General features: G+C 47.8%; 1 protein-coding gene across 1 annotated transcript; it reads right to left on the reverse strand.

The window, feature by feature from the left end:
• Positions 1–995: 995 nt before the first annotated feature.
• On the reverse strand, positions 996–7,845 carry LOC112891932 (leucine-rich repeat receptor protein kinase MSP1-like). Its single transcript, XM_025958941.1, has 4 exons — positions 7,712–7,845; positions 5,989–6,069; positions 5,674–5,759; positions 996–5,160 (listed from the first exon to the last, which is right to left on the reverse strand). The coding sequence occupies exon 4, from the start codon at positions 5,136–5,138 to the stop codon at positions 1,254–1,256; it is 3,885 nt and encodes a 1,294-aa protein (XP_025814726.1). The 5' UTR covers positions 5,139–5,160; positions 5,674–5,759; positions 5,989–6,069; positions 7,712–7,845; the 3' UTR covers positions 996–1,253.
• Positions 7,846–12,486: the final 4,641 nt, after the last annotated feature.

Raw genomic sequence — 12,486 nt, forward strand, 5'->3', positions numbered from 1 at the left:
CTACCGCTAGGCCCGGTCCTACTGCCACCTCAGGCCGACGCCGTCCGCTTCCGCGACGCGCACATGGATGATGATACAGCAAAGCCGCTGCTCGTCTCTTTGTGTTCTGCGCGCGTGACCTGCGGGGTTAATCGCATGCTTTGTCTAGGGCATTTGTTTACGGATTAATCCATCGCCTGCCTGTTGACCCGTTTCTTGTTTTATCGGTCGAGTTCAGTGTTCAGCGTGGACCGGGCAGATCTTCTTGCAGCAGCAGCAGAGCGAGCTGCTGCCTGCAGACTCTGGTGGATTTGCAGTCGGTCTAACTGGGCCTTAATGGGACCAGTCCACTAATGGGCTGCGTTATATTCGGCCTTTCTTTTTTTGGCTTTGAGGCTGCATCATCATCAGTAAGGATCTAAGCTGCCTGCAAGAGGAGGTCAGATTGCATCTCTAGATCTGCTCCAAGGGAGCCAAGAAAATACCGGAGCCCCCTGAATCTCAAGCTTTGAGCAAAAATTCCTCCAGTCATGACTCGTGACCAGAGCCATCTGGATGCTCAAACACCAATTGCTCCATCACCCAGCCACTCTCTGAAGCCTTGAGATTCATTCACTTCACTTCGCCTGCCATTCTGCCAATACCACAGCGGTCAGTGGAGTGGTCTGCATGATTCAGGGAATGTAGAGGCCCCAGACGCCGTGCCAGACCGAATCCACCGACGAGGACTGCTCTGCTAGTGCTCTACCTGTCCTTCCCATCCAGTTCAGTTCTTCCTTCTTATCACCTCGGGTCCTCAAACCACATGTCCACACATGTTTAGTAACAATACCTGATAAATCAGGCCAAAATAGCATGAACTGAATCTGAGCAAAGGACCACGAGTATAGTGCTAGCAATTCTGCGTGGTAGTACTCAATTATGCAACAAGTAGTTTCAGTCAAAGCAGCGGCACAAACGACAACAAAGTAGAATGGAAAACCACAGGGGTTGGATCAAACATAGATAAGAATGAATCTAGAACTGGCAAGCATATCAAGTAATTCAACACAGGGAAAACGAGAAACTTCAGTCACTACAGCTTCTGAGCTTGTGAAACCCACCCTGCCATATGACTACCAGATAAGAAAGCTCTTGGGGGCAGATTAAAAGGTCACACCACTAACTACAGCCTCAACATGAGCAGCATTAGTTTCTCATTACAGTCACCAGATAGCTCACTCTACAGAACCTACATTATTACATCAATAGCAAGAAAACATTCGCCGCCTGCGTTACACTTCCCTAGTGACTGTCACCACCAGAGGTCCACATTCCATTGTCTGGGCCATCTTGAGGCCCTTCACCACTTCCAGCATGCTTGGCCTCTTCCATGGCTCGTCGGCAGTGCAGTCCCTGGCAATGGCAAGCACACAGGCCATCTGTTCCCGCCACAAGCTTGATACTGGCAAACAAGGATCAAACAGTTCATTCTCCTTACCATGCGCTATCATCCATCGCACCCAACCAACTAGGTTTCCACCCCCTTCCCCCTCCTCTTGCCCTGTAGGTGGGCGCCCAGTGAGCAGCTCCAGCATGACAACACCAAAGCTGTAGACGTCACCTTTCGCAGAGGATTTCATTGTCATGCCGTACTCGGGAGGTATGTAGCCAAACGTACCAGCGATGTCAGTGCTGACATGAGTCTCACATGCGCTGATTATCCTTGCAAGGCCAAAGTCAGAGACCCTCGGCTCAAAGTTCTCATCCAACAGAATGTTGCTTGACTTCATGTCCCGGTGGATGATATGGGGTACAAAGCCATGGTGCAGGAACGAAAGCCCACGGGCAGAACCAAGGCAGATCTTCAGGCGGTCTGGCCATCCAAGTGCTTCGATGGCATCAGCCCGGTTCCTGAGCCACATCTCAAGACTCCCATTCTCCATGTACTCATATATCAGGAACCGTTCATCACCACAAACACAGTAGCCAAGTAGAGGAACCAGATTAGGATGTTTCACCTTTCCAATTGTCTCCATTTCAGCCAGGAACTCACGATCACCTTGGAACTGATGACCACCATGAAGCCTCTTGATTGCGACTCTCCGGCCTTCAGGAAGTGCTGCCCTGTAGACAGTGCCAAACCCACCATCCCCTATGATGTGCACCTTACTGAAATTCTCAGTGGCTTTCAGAATGTCATCTGCAGTGACCCTCAGAAGAGCATGTTCAAATGTTGCAAGATTGATACTCAGGGGTTCCCGAAACTTCTTCCCTAGGAGTTCATCACTTGATGTTGGCTCAACGGTAGCCTTGGCCTTGCTGGCAGGTACAAGAGCCAATGGCCTGTTTCTCAATAGCTTCCATCTCAGCAGAACCATCAGAAGAACTAAGACAACGATGACAATGATAATACTGACACAGATTATTGCTGCTCTTGAAAGTCTTGGATCAGATGAATGAAGCATCTTATGATCAAAACCATTTCCAGCACAAAAGCCTTCTGCAGCACAATCTGCTAAGGTGTACATGCCAATGTGATTACCAGAGAAGTTGGCAAATGAGAGGCCAAATATATTGCAGATACCACAAGGGATGGCACCATGGAAGTTGTTGCTCGAGAGGTCCAGATAGTTCAAATAACTGAGATCAGAAAGCGAAAAAGGCAAACTTCCAGTGAGGCTATTGTTGTGGATATCAAGAGAAGACAGTTTTGTGAAGTTTGAAATAGACTGATCTAGGTTCCCTGAGAAATGGTTACTGCTTCCATTGAAGAATATCAGTGAGCTTGAGGATTCCTTTTCTTTAGGACAAGAGAATGGGATTTGTCCAGAGAGACTGTTATTACTGACATCCAAATAGGTCAGGTCATCAATGCAGAGTAAAGACTCGGGTAGAGTTCCAGTAAATGCATTACTGGATAAGTCTAGCTTAGCAATTTTGGGAAGTATTTGGTCAATATCAGTAGGAATCGAGCCACCTAAGTGGTTATTCGAGAGAAAAAGACCTTGCAGTTGTAGTAAAGGTGCAGACCAGGGAAGCATGGGGCCAACTAATGTGTTATAAGAAAGATAGATGGCTGTAACATTTGCCAGTTCACCAAGCTCTGGTGGAATGGTGCCGTTGAGCATATTTCCTTGCAGGTTTAGCACTGTAACCATACCACAATTCTTGATCGCTGTTGGGATATGACTGGTCAATCGGTTGTATGAAAGATCAAGCAAGCCATGATGCTGAATAAATTCCGAGTCTGGGTGAGCTGCATTCCCAAATCCAACACAGATCTCGGCAGGTATAGCACCGGACAGCCGGTTACTAGACAAATTCAAGGTGTTGAGAAATGTCAACTGAGATATGGCCCTTGGGATGTGGCCAGACAGATTGTTAGAACTGAGGTCCAGAGTAACAAGATTTCTGCAGTTGAAGAGCTCTAGTGGAATGTTCCCAGAAAGCCTATTGCCATGTAAAGAGAGAGTTGTCAGATTCCTTAGAGCGCCAATTGACCGCGGGATAGGTCCTTCCAAGTAGTTATTGTCGATCTGTAACCTCTGCAAAGTGGAGAGCCTACCTATGCTTTCAGGTATAGGGCCAGTAAGCTGATTGTAGCTGAGTGCGATCTCAAGAATAGTTGATGATTCCCACAATTTTTCAGGCAGCTTCCCTGTAAAGTTATTTTGGGACAATTCCACACTTACTAGTGGTAGCTCAGACAAGTACTGCGGTATCTCACCATGAAGATGGTTTCCTTGCAGGTTAAGTTCCGTGAGGTTTTTGCACCCTTTAAATGCCTCCATGATATTCCCAGTCAGATTATTATTGTGCAATAGCAGTGACTGCAGCGATTTGCCCTTGCATATCTCAACAGGAATAGAACCAGAGAGCATGTTGGTTTCTGCAGAGAAAGAAACCAGATGCTGCAATGGAAACACTGGAAGGGGCCCGTAAAACATGTTCTGCCCCAGCGATATGGAGCGAAGATTCACCCAGTTCCGGATCCACTCTGGAATATGACCAGATAGATTGTTCTGTCCCACATTAAAATTGACAATGGCTTCTAAACCTGCAAGTTCTTCAGGTATAGAGCCAGAAAAGGAGTTGGTAGACAGATCAACATATACAAGCTTCTTGCAGCTACCAAGCTCTCTCGGAATATTCCCACTGAGTCCAGCACCCTTTGCAAGCAGGCGAGACAGATTTCCCAGGTTGCCAATAGATGCCGGGAGTTCAGTATTGAAATTATTCCCTGATATATCGAGTAGCTTTAAGCTTCTGAGACCACCAACTGTCCAAGGGATACCTGTGAGCTTGCATCCAGGGAGTATAAGCTCTTCCAGCAGCTTTAATTCACCAATCTCTTCTGGAATGCTTCCACTGAAACCATTATGCCCCAATATTAACAATTGAAGATTCTGTAGCTGACCAATCTCCCTAGGTAGCGGCCCCACCAAGGCATTTGATGAGAGATCAACTGTCACAAGGTTTGCCATTGCAGTTATTCCTGGGAATATTGACCCTCCAAGATTATTCTGGCTTGCATCAAGATGCAAGAGCCGAGACAAATTACCCAAAGATGCTGGTATTGACCCATTGAATGCATTCATGTGCAGGTCCAGGAACTCCAGATTCTGCAGACTGCCCAGCTCTGGAGGAAGGGCACCGGAGATGGAATTCATGGATACAGATAGCTTCTTGAGATACTGAAGCTGTGCAACAGCAGGACTCAATTGCCCGGAAAAGAAATTATTGTCAAGCACCACTTCTTGCAATCTCTTCAGTCCATATAACGAGACAGGAAGGACCCCTGTAAGCTGGTTACGGCTCAAGTCAAGGTAGCGGAGATGGTGCAAGTTCCCCAAAGCATCTGGGAGCTCACCAGAAAACCCACAACCACTGAAGTTGAGAAGAACAAGTGATTGGAATGACCCGACACATAACGGGAATGGGGCGTAAATTGGCACAGACGATAAGTCTATTTTCACAACAGCATGCCCCACACAAGCTATACCTGACCAGTTGCATGGGGGTGTTTCTGAATCAAACCAGTTACTGAGAAATCCTTTCCCTTCAGTGACTGCGTCCCTCAGGTTGAACAGGGTGCTTATATCACTATATCCAGCAAAAGCAGAGCTTGGGATAGAACATATAAGTAGGATCAAGGTGAAGAAACCATGGGATCCCATTGCCAACAGTTTTTATTGGAATCTGCATGAAGAAAATAGTCAAGTTATTACTGCAAAAGATCCAAACAGCATTAGTCTAGACTCTAGCATAATTTCATCATGTCAATGTATCAACATGATCTGCAGAACAAAAGATGTCCTACACTTTTTCCTCAACATACAAAAGAAGTCAATAAAAGCAGCAATCTGGTTTTCAATTGTTTTGGACCAAGCCAGATCCTCGAATGAAATAGCTAGTTTATGTCCAAGAACATGTGTGAAAACTTGACTATGCCTCCAACAAAACAATAAGATCTTTTCTTATGTTGATCATAAAAGAAGAGCGCACAGATAAAATGAAAATGACTAGGAGACCATTAATAATATGTTTGTTTATCTCATTCTCAGAGTTTAGAATTTGAACATTTAATGCCTGAACTACGTAATTTTTGTATTGTCCGAACTGTATGTATGCAATGCCTAGCTATCTGTGAGAAACTGAAAGACAGCTGAATGCACTTTTGGACAAAATGAAACAGTAATAGCATGTCAATACCTTTTAATTTGACAACCTTCTTCCTTCAAGTGGCGCAGAAGAAAAGAAGCAACAACCAAAGCAACAATGTATACTTAATACACATCCTGGAGGAAAAAGGTCAACGTCATATCAATATAGAAGACACTATGATGATTAGCCTTGGTTGAAAGTCATTACATTTGATAGCAACATTTAAAATAGTACAGGTAATGATAGAGATCAAACAGAGTCATGTCAATCACCGCAGATGCATTGGGTTTTGCCAAATAGCAACCACAATAAAAACTCTACAACTACAAGCATACAGCCCAAAGAAGGAAGTAATCAAATTACCTTTGGAACTATGGCTCTGTTCTCCTGTTCTCACAAGTTGCCAAAGTAGTGAAACAGGTGGTGATCTCCCAGAAACATGACCTGAAGAAAACAAAAGGATGGCACACTCAGCTTCATAAAGAATAGCAAACAAGCACGCCCATCCTACTTCAATCAGAGCATCATACGGTATAAGCATAAAATTCCAAAATAAATATCAAGTCTCCCTTAGAAATTCAGAGTATGAAAATCTAGTCAATAATACAATGCCGGTGGCGTAGTGTTTAACGCCCTCTCTTCCCGCGAAGATACACGGTACTAGTACCATGCGAGCCCCCAAAAAGACACAGCATCATCATGTCTATCGCTATCTCAGATCAGCACGAATAAGAGCAGAAGTTACGGAAACCCCTCCCTAAAGCCAAAGAACCAGGGCAGACCGGCACAAGAAGCCCATGAAACATCCAGCCATCATAAGCCCTCAGCTATTTTAGTAGTACAAGAAAAGAAAGGGTCCCTACACCATTCCAGCGTGCTATTGCTACAGCTTTACATCTAATCAGATGAAACAGAACCAACCGATCATCATAAAGGCGGACAGGCATGCCACCTCCCGCGCAGAAGCACACTCTCCATCTCCAGACCCCAGGGCACAGGAAAGCCTAACCCCACACACAACACCTTGCCCACAAGCTCCAACACAAGTGACAAGGCACACGCAAAATTCAAGTGAACCCAACACAAGATACTGGCATGTTATTTACTCCTGCACCGCTGCAGATTAAATGAAGACAAGCATAGCAAACCCCACAAGAATCTCTGGAAACTCAACCGCATGCCAACCCCACAAGAATCCCTGAACCCTCCACCCCCACTGACAGGAGGAAGCAGCCAGCAACAGTATTGGACCAGATCAACAGACAATGTAAATAGCGACAGTGGCTACAGATTTCAGAGGGCTATCTGAAACTTGCAAGAGAAACACAGACTTTTTTGTCTTCACCCGGTTAATGACCTCTGCTTAGATACTGCTGGCATGACGTCTGGTGAAGTTTCTTCCCCTGTGATTTAGGCCATCATTTGGGTTGTGATTTGTTTATGGGGCCGTGTGGGTGTGCTGACCAACCAAGTACAACTAAAATAGTCGCATTCAATAGCAGCGTTCCATTAAACAACAGCCAGTACTACTACTGCTAGCACGTAGCCCGAGACAGCACGAAGGAATTGAAGCCACGGCACGGGGAGCGAAATGGGGGCGGAATTTGGAGGACCGAAAGGAACGCATTTTTCCCAAGCAAAAAAAAACCGCAAAACAATTACCCCAAAAATCTTACTGTAGACACGAAGAACAGAATCATCGGAAACCAGAGGCTACAAACAGCGCCCCAAATCGTCTGAACCCTTGCTCCTCCCTACGATTTACCCGGATCAAGCCCGACGGTGGCGCCACCGGACGACTGCAACGGCAGAATTCCGCGCCGCGCCGTGCCTATCGCGTCGTCCTCCCACCGCTCCGCGGCTGGCCGGGCCATGAACCAGTGCGCGGCAGCGCACACCAACAAGCGGGAAGAGGCAACGAGACCGAACTCGGCGAGAGAACTCGGTAGCATAACAACGCCACAATCAAGAGCACTCGCTCGCAACGCAACGCGACACCGCAGCGTCTACCCCAGGCATTGTAGCGCCGCCGCCTCAGCAGCAAGCAGGGATATGGAGAAGCGGGGGAGGGAGGATCACGCTTTACCTCGCCGCCTCGCCGGGGGTGTCGCGGGCACTCCGCAATGCCGGCCGCGGGCGGTGCCGTGCTCCCGCGGGGCGTGGCGCGGCGCGGGCACGAGGGAGGCGTGAGGCGCGAGCGGCGAGAGGGGGCGGTGGGGGAGTTCACGAACTGGGGGGCGGGGAGGGTGCGTGCGCGGGTCGACGAGGGGAGGGAGGGAGGCGGTGCCGGGCAGGAAAGGCCTGGTGGGTTTTTCAGGCCTCCTCGGTTGCCTTTTGGTGTGGTGTTGTGTTGGCTTCGGCGGCCACTGATGAGTTCGCGTTCGTCTCTTGTGCTTATCGCCTTCCTTTTTCTGCAAAAGCTAGCGGCAGGCGCGTCCGTTTTGCAAGCTGGTGGTCTCTTCCGGTTCCACTGTTGGGCGGTGCGTGCTCGTTTTTCTCCCCGGGTCTTTGTTTACATGTTGATTTGAAGTCTTTGAGAGTTAGTCAAAGTGCAGTTATTGGAGGTGTTTCATTAGCACAGCTGTTTAACACGGCATAAAATCATTGTTTTGCATGGTTGTACAGAGTTGCCGTTTTAACTGTGCAAGTGTTTTATTTCATCAGCCTACAGTTTTAGGGTACAGTTACTAAGGGGCTGTTTGGAGTGCCGCCTAACCCGCCACGGCGCGCCACACTTTTTCTGCCGCAGGTGTGGTGGCCGTTTTGAGCGCCACGAGTTAGGCACGCCGTGGCGGGTTAGACGGCACTCCAAACAGCCCCTAAGACTAGAAACTAAACAACTGTGCCGGATGAGTTTTATGGTGATAAAATTTTTCTCACATCCCATAAAACTTACTTATTCTCTCTTTTCGTTCTGTCAGCAAAACTGATGATGTAGTATATAATTTAATGCCATAAAATTTTCTATGGAAATTCCATTGAGACTGGTCTAATGCCACGGATTTTATAACTTGAGAAGCCATTATGGAAGGATGTTGCTACTCGGATTAGCCATATGCGTAACAATTTGAGAATCTGACGTGGAGTAGAAAAGAACATAGTGGATCCTCAAAAGTGAAATTGATTGTCAGGCACATGCATACACCAAACATGTGTGTAACTAGTCAAAACGTTAGTTACTAAGTAAGCGACAACTGTAACTTCAACCCCGCCCCCCCCCCCCCCCCTCCCCAAAAAAAAAATCTAAAGTGATTACTGATTAGATCATTGCCAGTTTTTCCTTTTAATTTGATACATATGGTTTATTGTTAATACTACCTTCTCTGTTTAATTTTCAAAAAAACACACGAGGACTTGCTACCTTCGCGTGCGCTGTTACGTGACTTCAGATAGACAAGGTTCCCTGCATTTAATAATAGCGTTGGCAGGTCTCTTCCGGAATTCCAGTCAAATAAACCAGAGCAACCTGAACAAAAACATTGAATGGAAAAGAACAGAAGTAGTTGATTGCAGTGGCTTCTTGCTCGTCTCTTCTTAGAACGGGTAACATGCCACCTGCTCTCAGTCAAAAGTGTGGTTACTAGCATGGGAGTATAGGACAAATGTTGTGATCCCAACGGTAGCCCCATGATCTCACATCACACGACTTGACATTCCTGCTCACCAAAGTGCATTTGCAGGTGCTTGAACGTGGAAAACTAGAACGCGAGCATCAATGGAGGCGTGAAGGAGCCGTACGTGTACCTCATCCAAACAAACTACCAATCGCACGCACATTTTCCTCTCGCGAGACATCTACGCATCTGCTTCCCTTAAAAAAAATGACTTCTCAAGTCTCAACAGATACATGCAGATCACCGGTCCACAAATCAAAAAGGCCCCCAATTCAAAGCTGCAGCCGCATCACCCACGTTCACCGGTTACCAAATGAAGGTGCTGCCTCTTGCCTCATTTTGCCGGGCGAAATCGACACACAACTACTCGCGAGTGCCCTAGCCGGCTAGCCCCAAGAGCCGAGGACCACACCGCGCAGATTCTCAGCGGCTGACATGCTCGCAGGCACAGGCAGGCGCGCCGAGCCCGTGATCGCGGCAGGGCCAGAGATTCTGATCGCCATCCGGGGCTGTGGGGCTCGGCACCGTGGGAGAGAACGGAGAAGCGAGCGCGCCAAGGGACCGGACCCGGACGGATGGATGGATGGATGGGATCGCGTACGAGCACTGGGCGTGCCGTGAGGTGCACTGGGCAAGTCGTCGGGTCAGCTCGAGCCGGACAGGTCGGCCTGGGTCCGGGGCTTCGTACCATCTCGTTCAGAGGAGAGGAGGTGCCCAAGGGAAGGGACCGGAGCGGCACGGGTAGGCCCGCGGGGTAGCACGGCGGCGGCGATCGATCTCATGATGATGGCGCGGATGGGTCGCACAATCATACGGCCTGGAGCAGCTTTGCTTTGATCTCCCTTTTGACTGCGACTGGACTTGCTTGATCCTCAGTTGCTGGCTTGCTGCTGGCCTGCTGCGCATCACGATGAAAAAGGTTGGCACCGAGCGCCATGATTGTTCCTTGCCTTGGTGTTGATGTCCCTCGGTCGCGGGATGCCCTCTGCGCGGCAAGAATTCTTCTACAGCTCTCACCGGGAACAATCCAACCTCCTTCAGGATCCGCGACATTCCAGCTTCGAAATTAACCGGTTTACTATCTTACCAATGCCTGTCTATCCACATTTCACCATGAGCTCCCGATCGCTCTCTGCCTCTCGTCTCTTGGGTTGAAATGGCTTTGCCGCTGCTTCTGCCTTCTGCCACTGGAGAGTGGCGTGGGCGGCGCGTGGCGATCGCAGAGGACGAGGACGACTCCTACTAGGGAGGGAGGGAGGGAGGGAGGGAGGGAGGGACGCATGCAGAATTGCAGCGCCACTGCGCTTGCCTTGTCCTCCAGAGTCCAGACCACAGCTTTGCGTGCTCCGCTCCGCTTCAACGCATGGCGCATCAAAACACGCAGCAGGCGGGCAGGGAATGGTCAACGTCTCGCCCGTGTTCGGGTGCTCAGCATGCTTCGATCAGATTTTCACGGCCGGACACGGGAGGACGTCGCGGACGCGGTCCGGAGTTAGCCGAACCACGCGACGCCCGGCGGTGTGGGTGTGGTACTGTGGTAGCGCCACATGTGCACGATCCGCCTGTACCGGGGGCCGGGGCCGGAGCGGATACGACATGGATGACTTGCGGAAAATGAAATTCTGGCGTGGATGAGAGTGGTTGGCGTGTACGGCCACGACGCTGAGGCCTGGTAGTCCCTGGTACCTGCAGGGTGCAGGGCCTTTTCGTACTGGACTAGCTCATGCATGGTCAGGGATGCCGGATGGGACGGCAGAGTCTTCTTTCTTTATGGCGAAAAGCTGGTGCCCGGTGCCCCCCACAGCGGACTCCTCCAGGCCCGGTGCGTGCAGCGCAGCTGGCCTGGCCAGGCTTGCAGAAACGAAACGGAAGGGAACGGACTGGGAACTCCATTTCTCCTTTCCTCTCGCCTCTGGCAGCTGGCACGACCTGTGGCGAGCATGATCTAAATGATCGAAATTATTATTTTCAATTGATTTCCATGTTTCCACAAGTGGTTTGCACTACATATATTATTCCCCTACTAGTAGCACTGAAGGAAAAAAAAAGAACAACTGATTAACTCCAGAAAACTTCATCAGAAAACAATTGAATGCGCCATGATCTCCTTACTCCATCTCACCACGGCTCCTATTGTCTCAGTAAGCTTCTGCCGATCTTGTTCCTTCAGAACCTCTGCAAAAGCATTTCAATTTTGTACAAAACATTATTAGGATATATTGGAAATTATTTTTCTATGGCCATCTTATTTCTGTTTAGACATAACGTCCAAGTAACTACATCAAACTGAAAAAAGTTTTACGTTAAAATTGTCAGAGCATCTCCAGCAGTCTCTCTTTCTTAAAAAATCTGACAATATTGGAAAGAAAATATACTCCAATAGTTCCCTAAAACCTCCTCCTTTCCCCAATAATTATTGGGTTGTCCCAACATTTCACCCCAACTCCTCTCAAATAAAGGGAGAATTTTAGCTCTCCCTTATTTGTACAGGGGTGGAGATTAATGGGGAATTATAAAATCATCTCTCCTAATAATCTATGAATCTCAATAATCTATAAAAGTGGTATTAGGATATCCTAATACTATCTTATTGGAAGATATTTTTTAGGAAGCGCTGGAGATGCTCTTATATTTGGCAATAATACACCTAAAGAAAATGTGATCCACCTTCTCTCTAACCCAGTACATCACACTTACCCTTCCACTTTTTCTTCCCCTAGGCACTATGCGCCCCATTTCGGTAACGATCAGGAACCGATAGCTACAAGCAGTAACAACAACCCATATAACTACTTCTAATATTCAACTCAATGCAAAGGATGTAACTATGAACTACCAAGTATATTGTAGTATTGCAAACTTAGCGTAGCTCAGCTGGTAAGGTTGCTTCTGATGGAACCTGCTCATCTGGGTTCGAGTTCTCATTTTGTGGATGCTTGCATTTTTTTGAATTTATTTTAAGATTTATTCTGGCACTATTCTTTCAGCAGCAGGTGACGTGCCCTTAGATAATGAGGTATCTATGATGACTTCATCAATCTTGAGAATCTTCTTGAAAGTGCTTATAGAGGTAGGACCGCGTGCGTGTATTTATAGGGATATGTATGCGTGCGTGTTTGTAAGAGTCTCCCTCTGTGACGTGTTTCGCAAAGAAAAAAAGAAATACCTGGTAGCATTGAATCTTTCTTAATGAAAACGATATAGTCACATATGTATTCATTCAACACATATATGTATTCAAATTCAT

The sequence above is a fragment of the Panicum hallii genome, chromosome 5 (assembly GCF_002211085.1).
Source record: "Panicum hallii strain FIL2 chromosome 5, PHallii_v3.1, whole genome shotgun sequence".
Classification (NCBI taxonomy): Eukaryota; Viridiplantae; Streptophyta; class Magnoliopsida; order Poales; family Poaceae; genus Panicum; species Panicum hallii.

Coding starts and splice junctions, on each gene's coding strand:
- LOC112891932 (XM_025958941.1), bottom strand. CDS start 5,138: ATGGGATCCCATGGTTTCTTCACCTTGATCCTACTTATATGTTCTATC.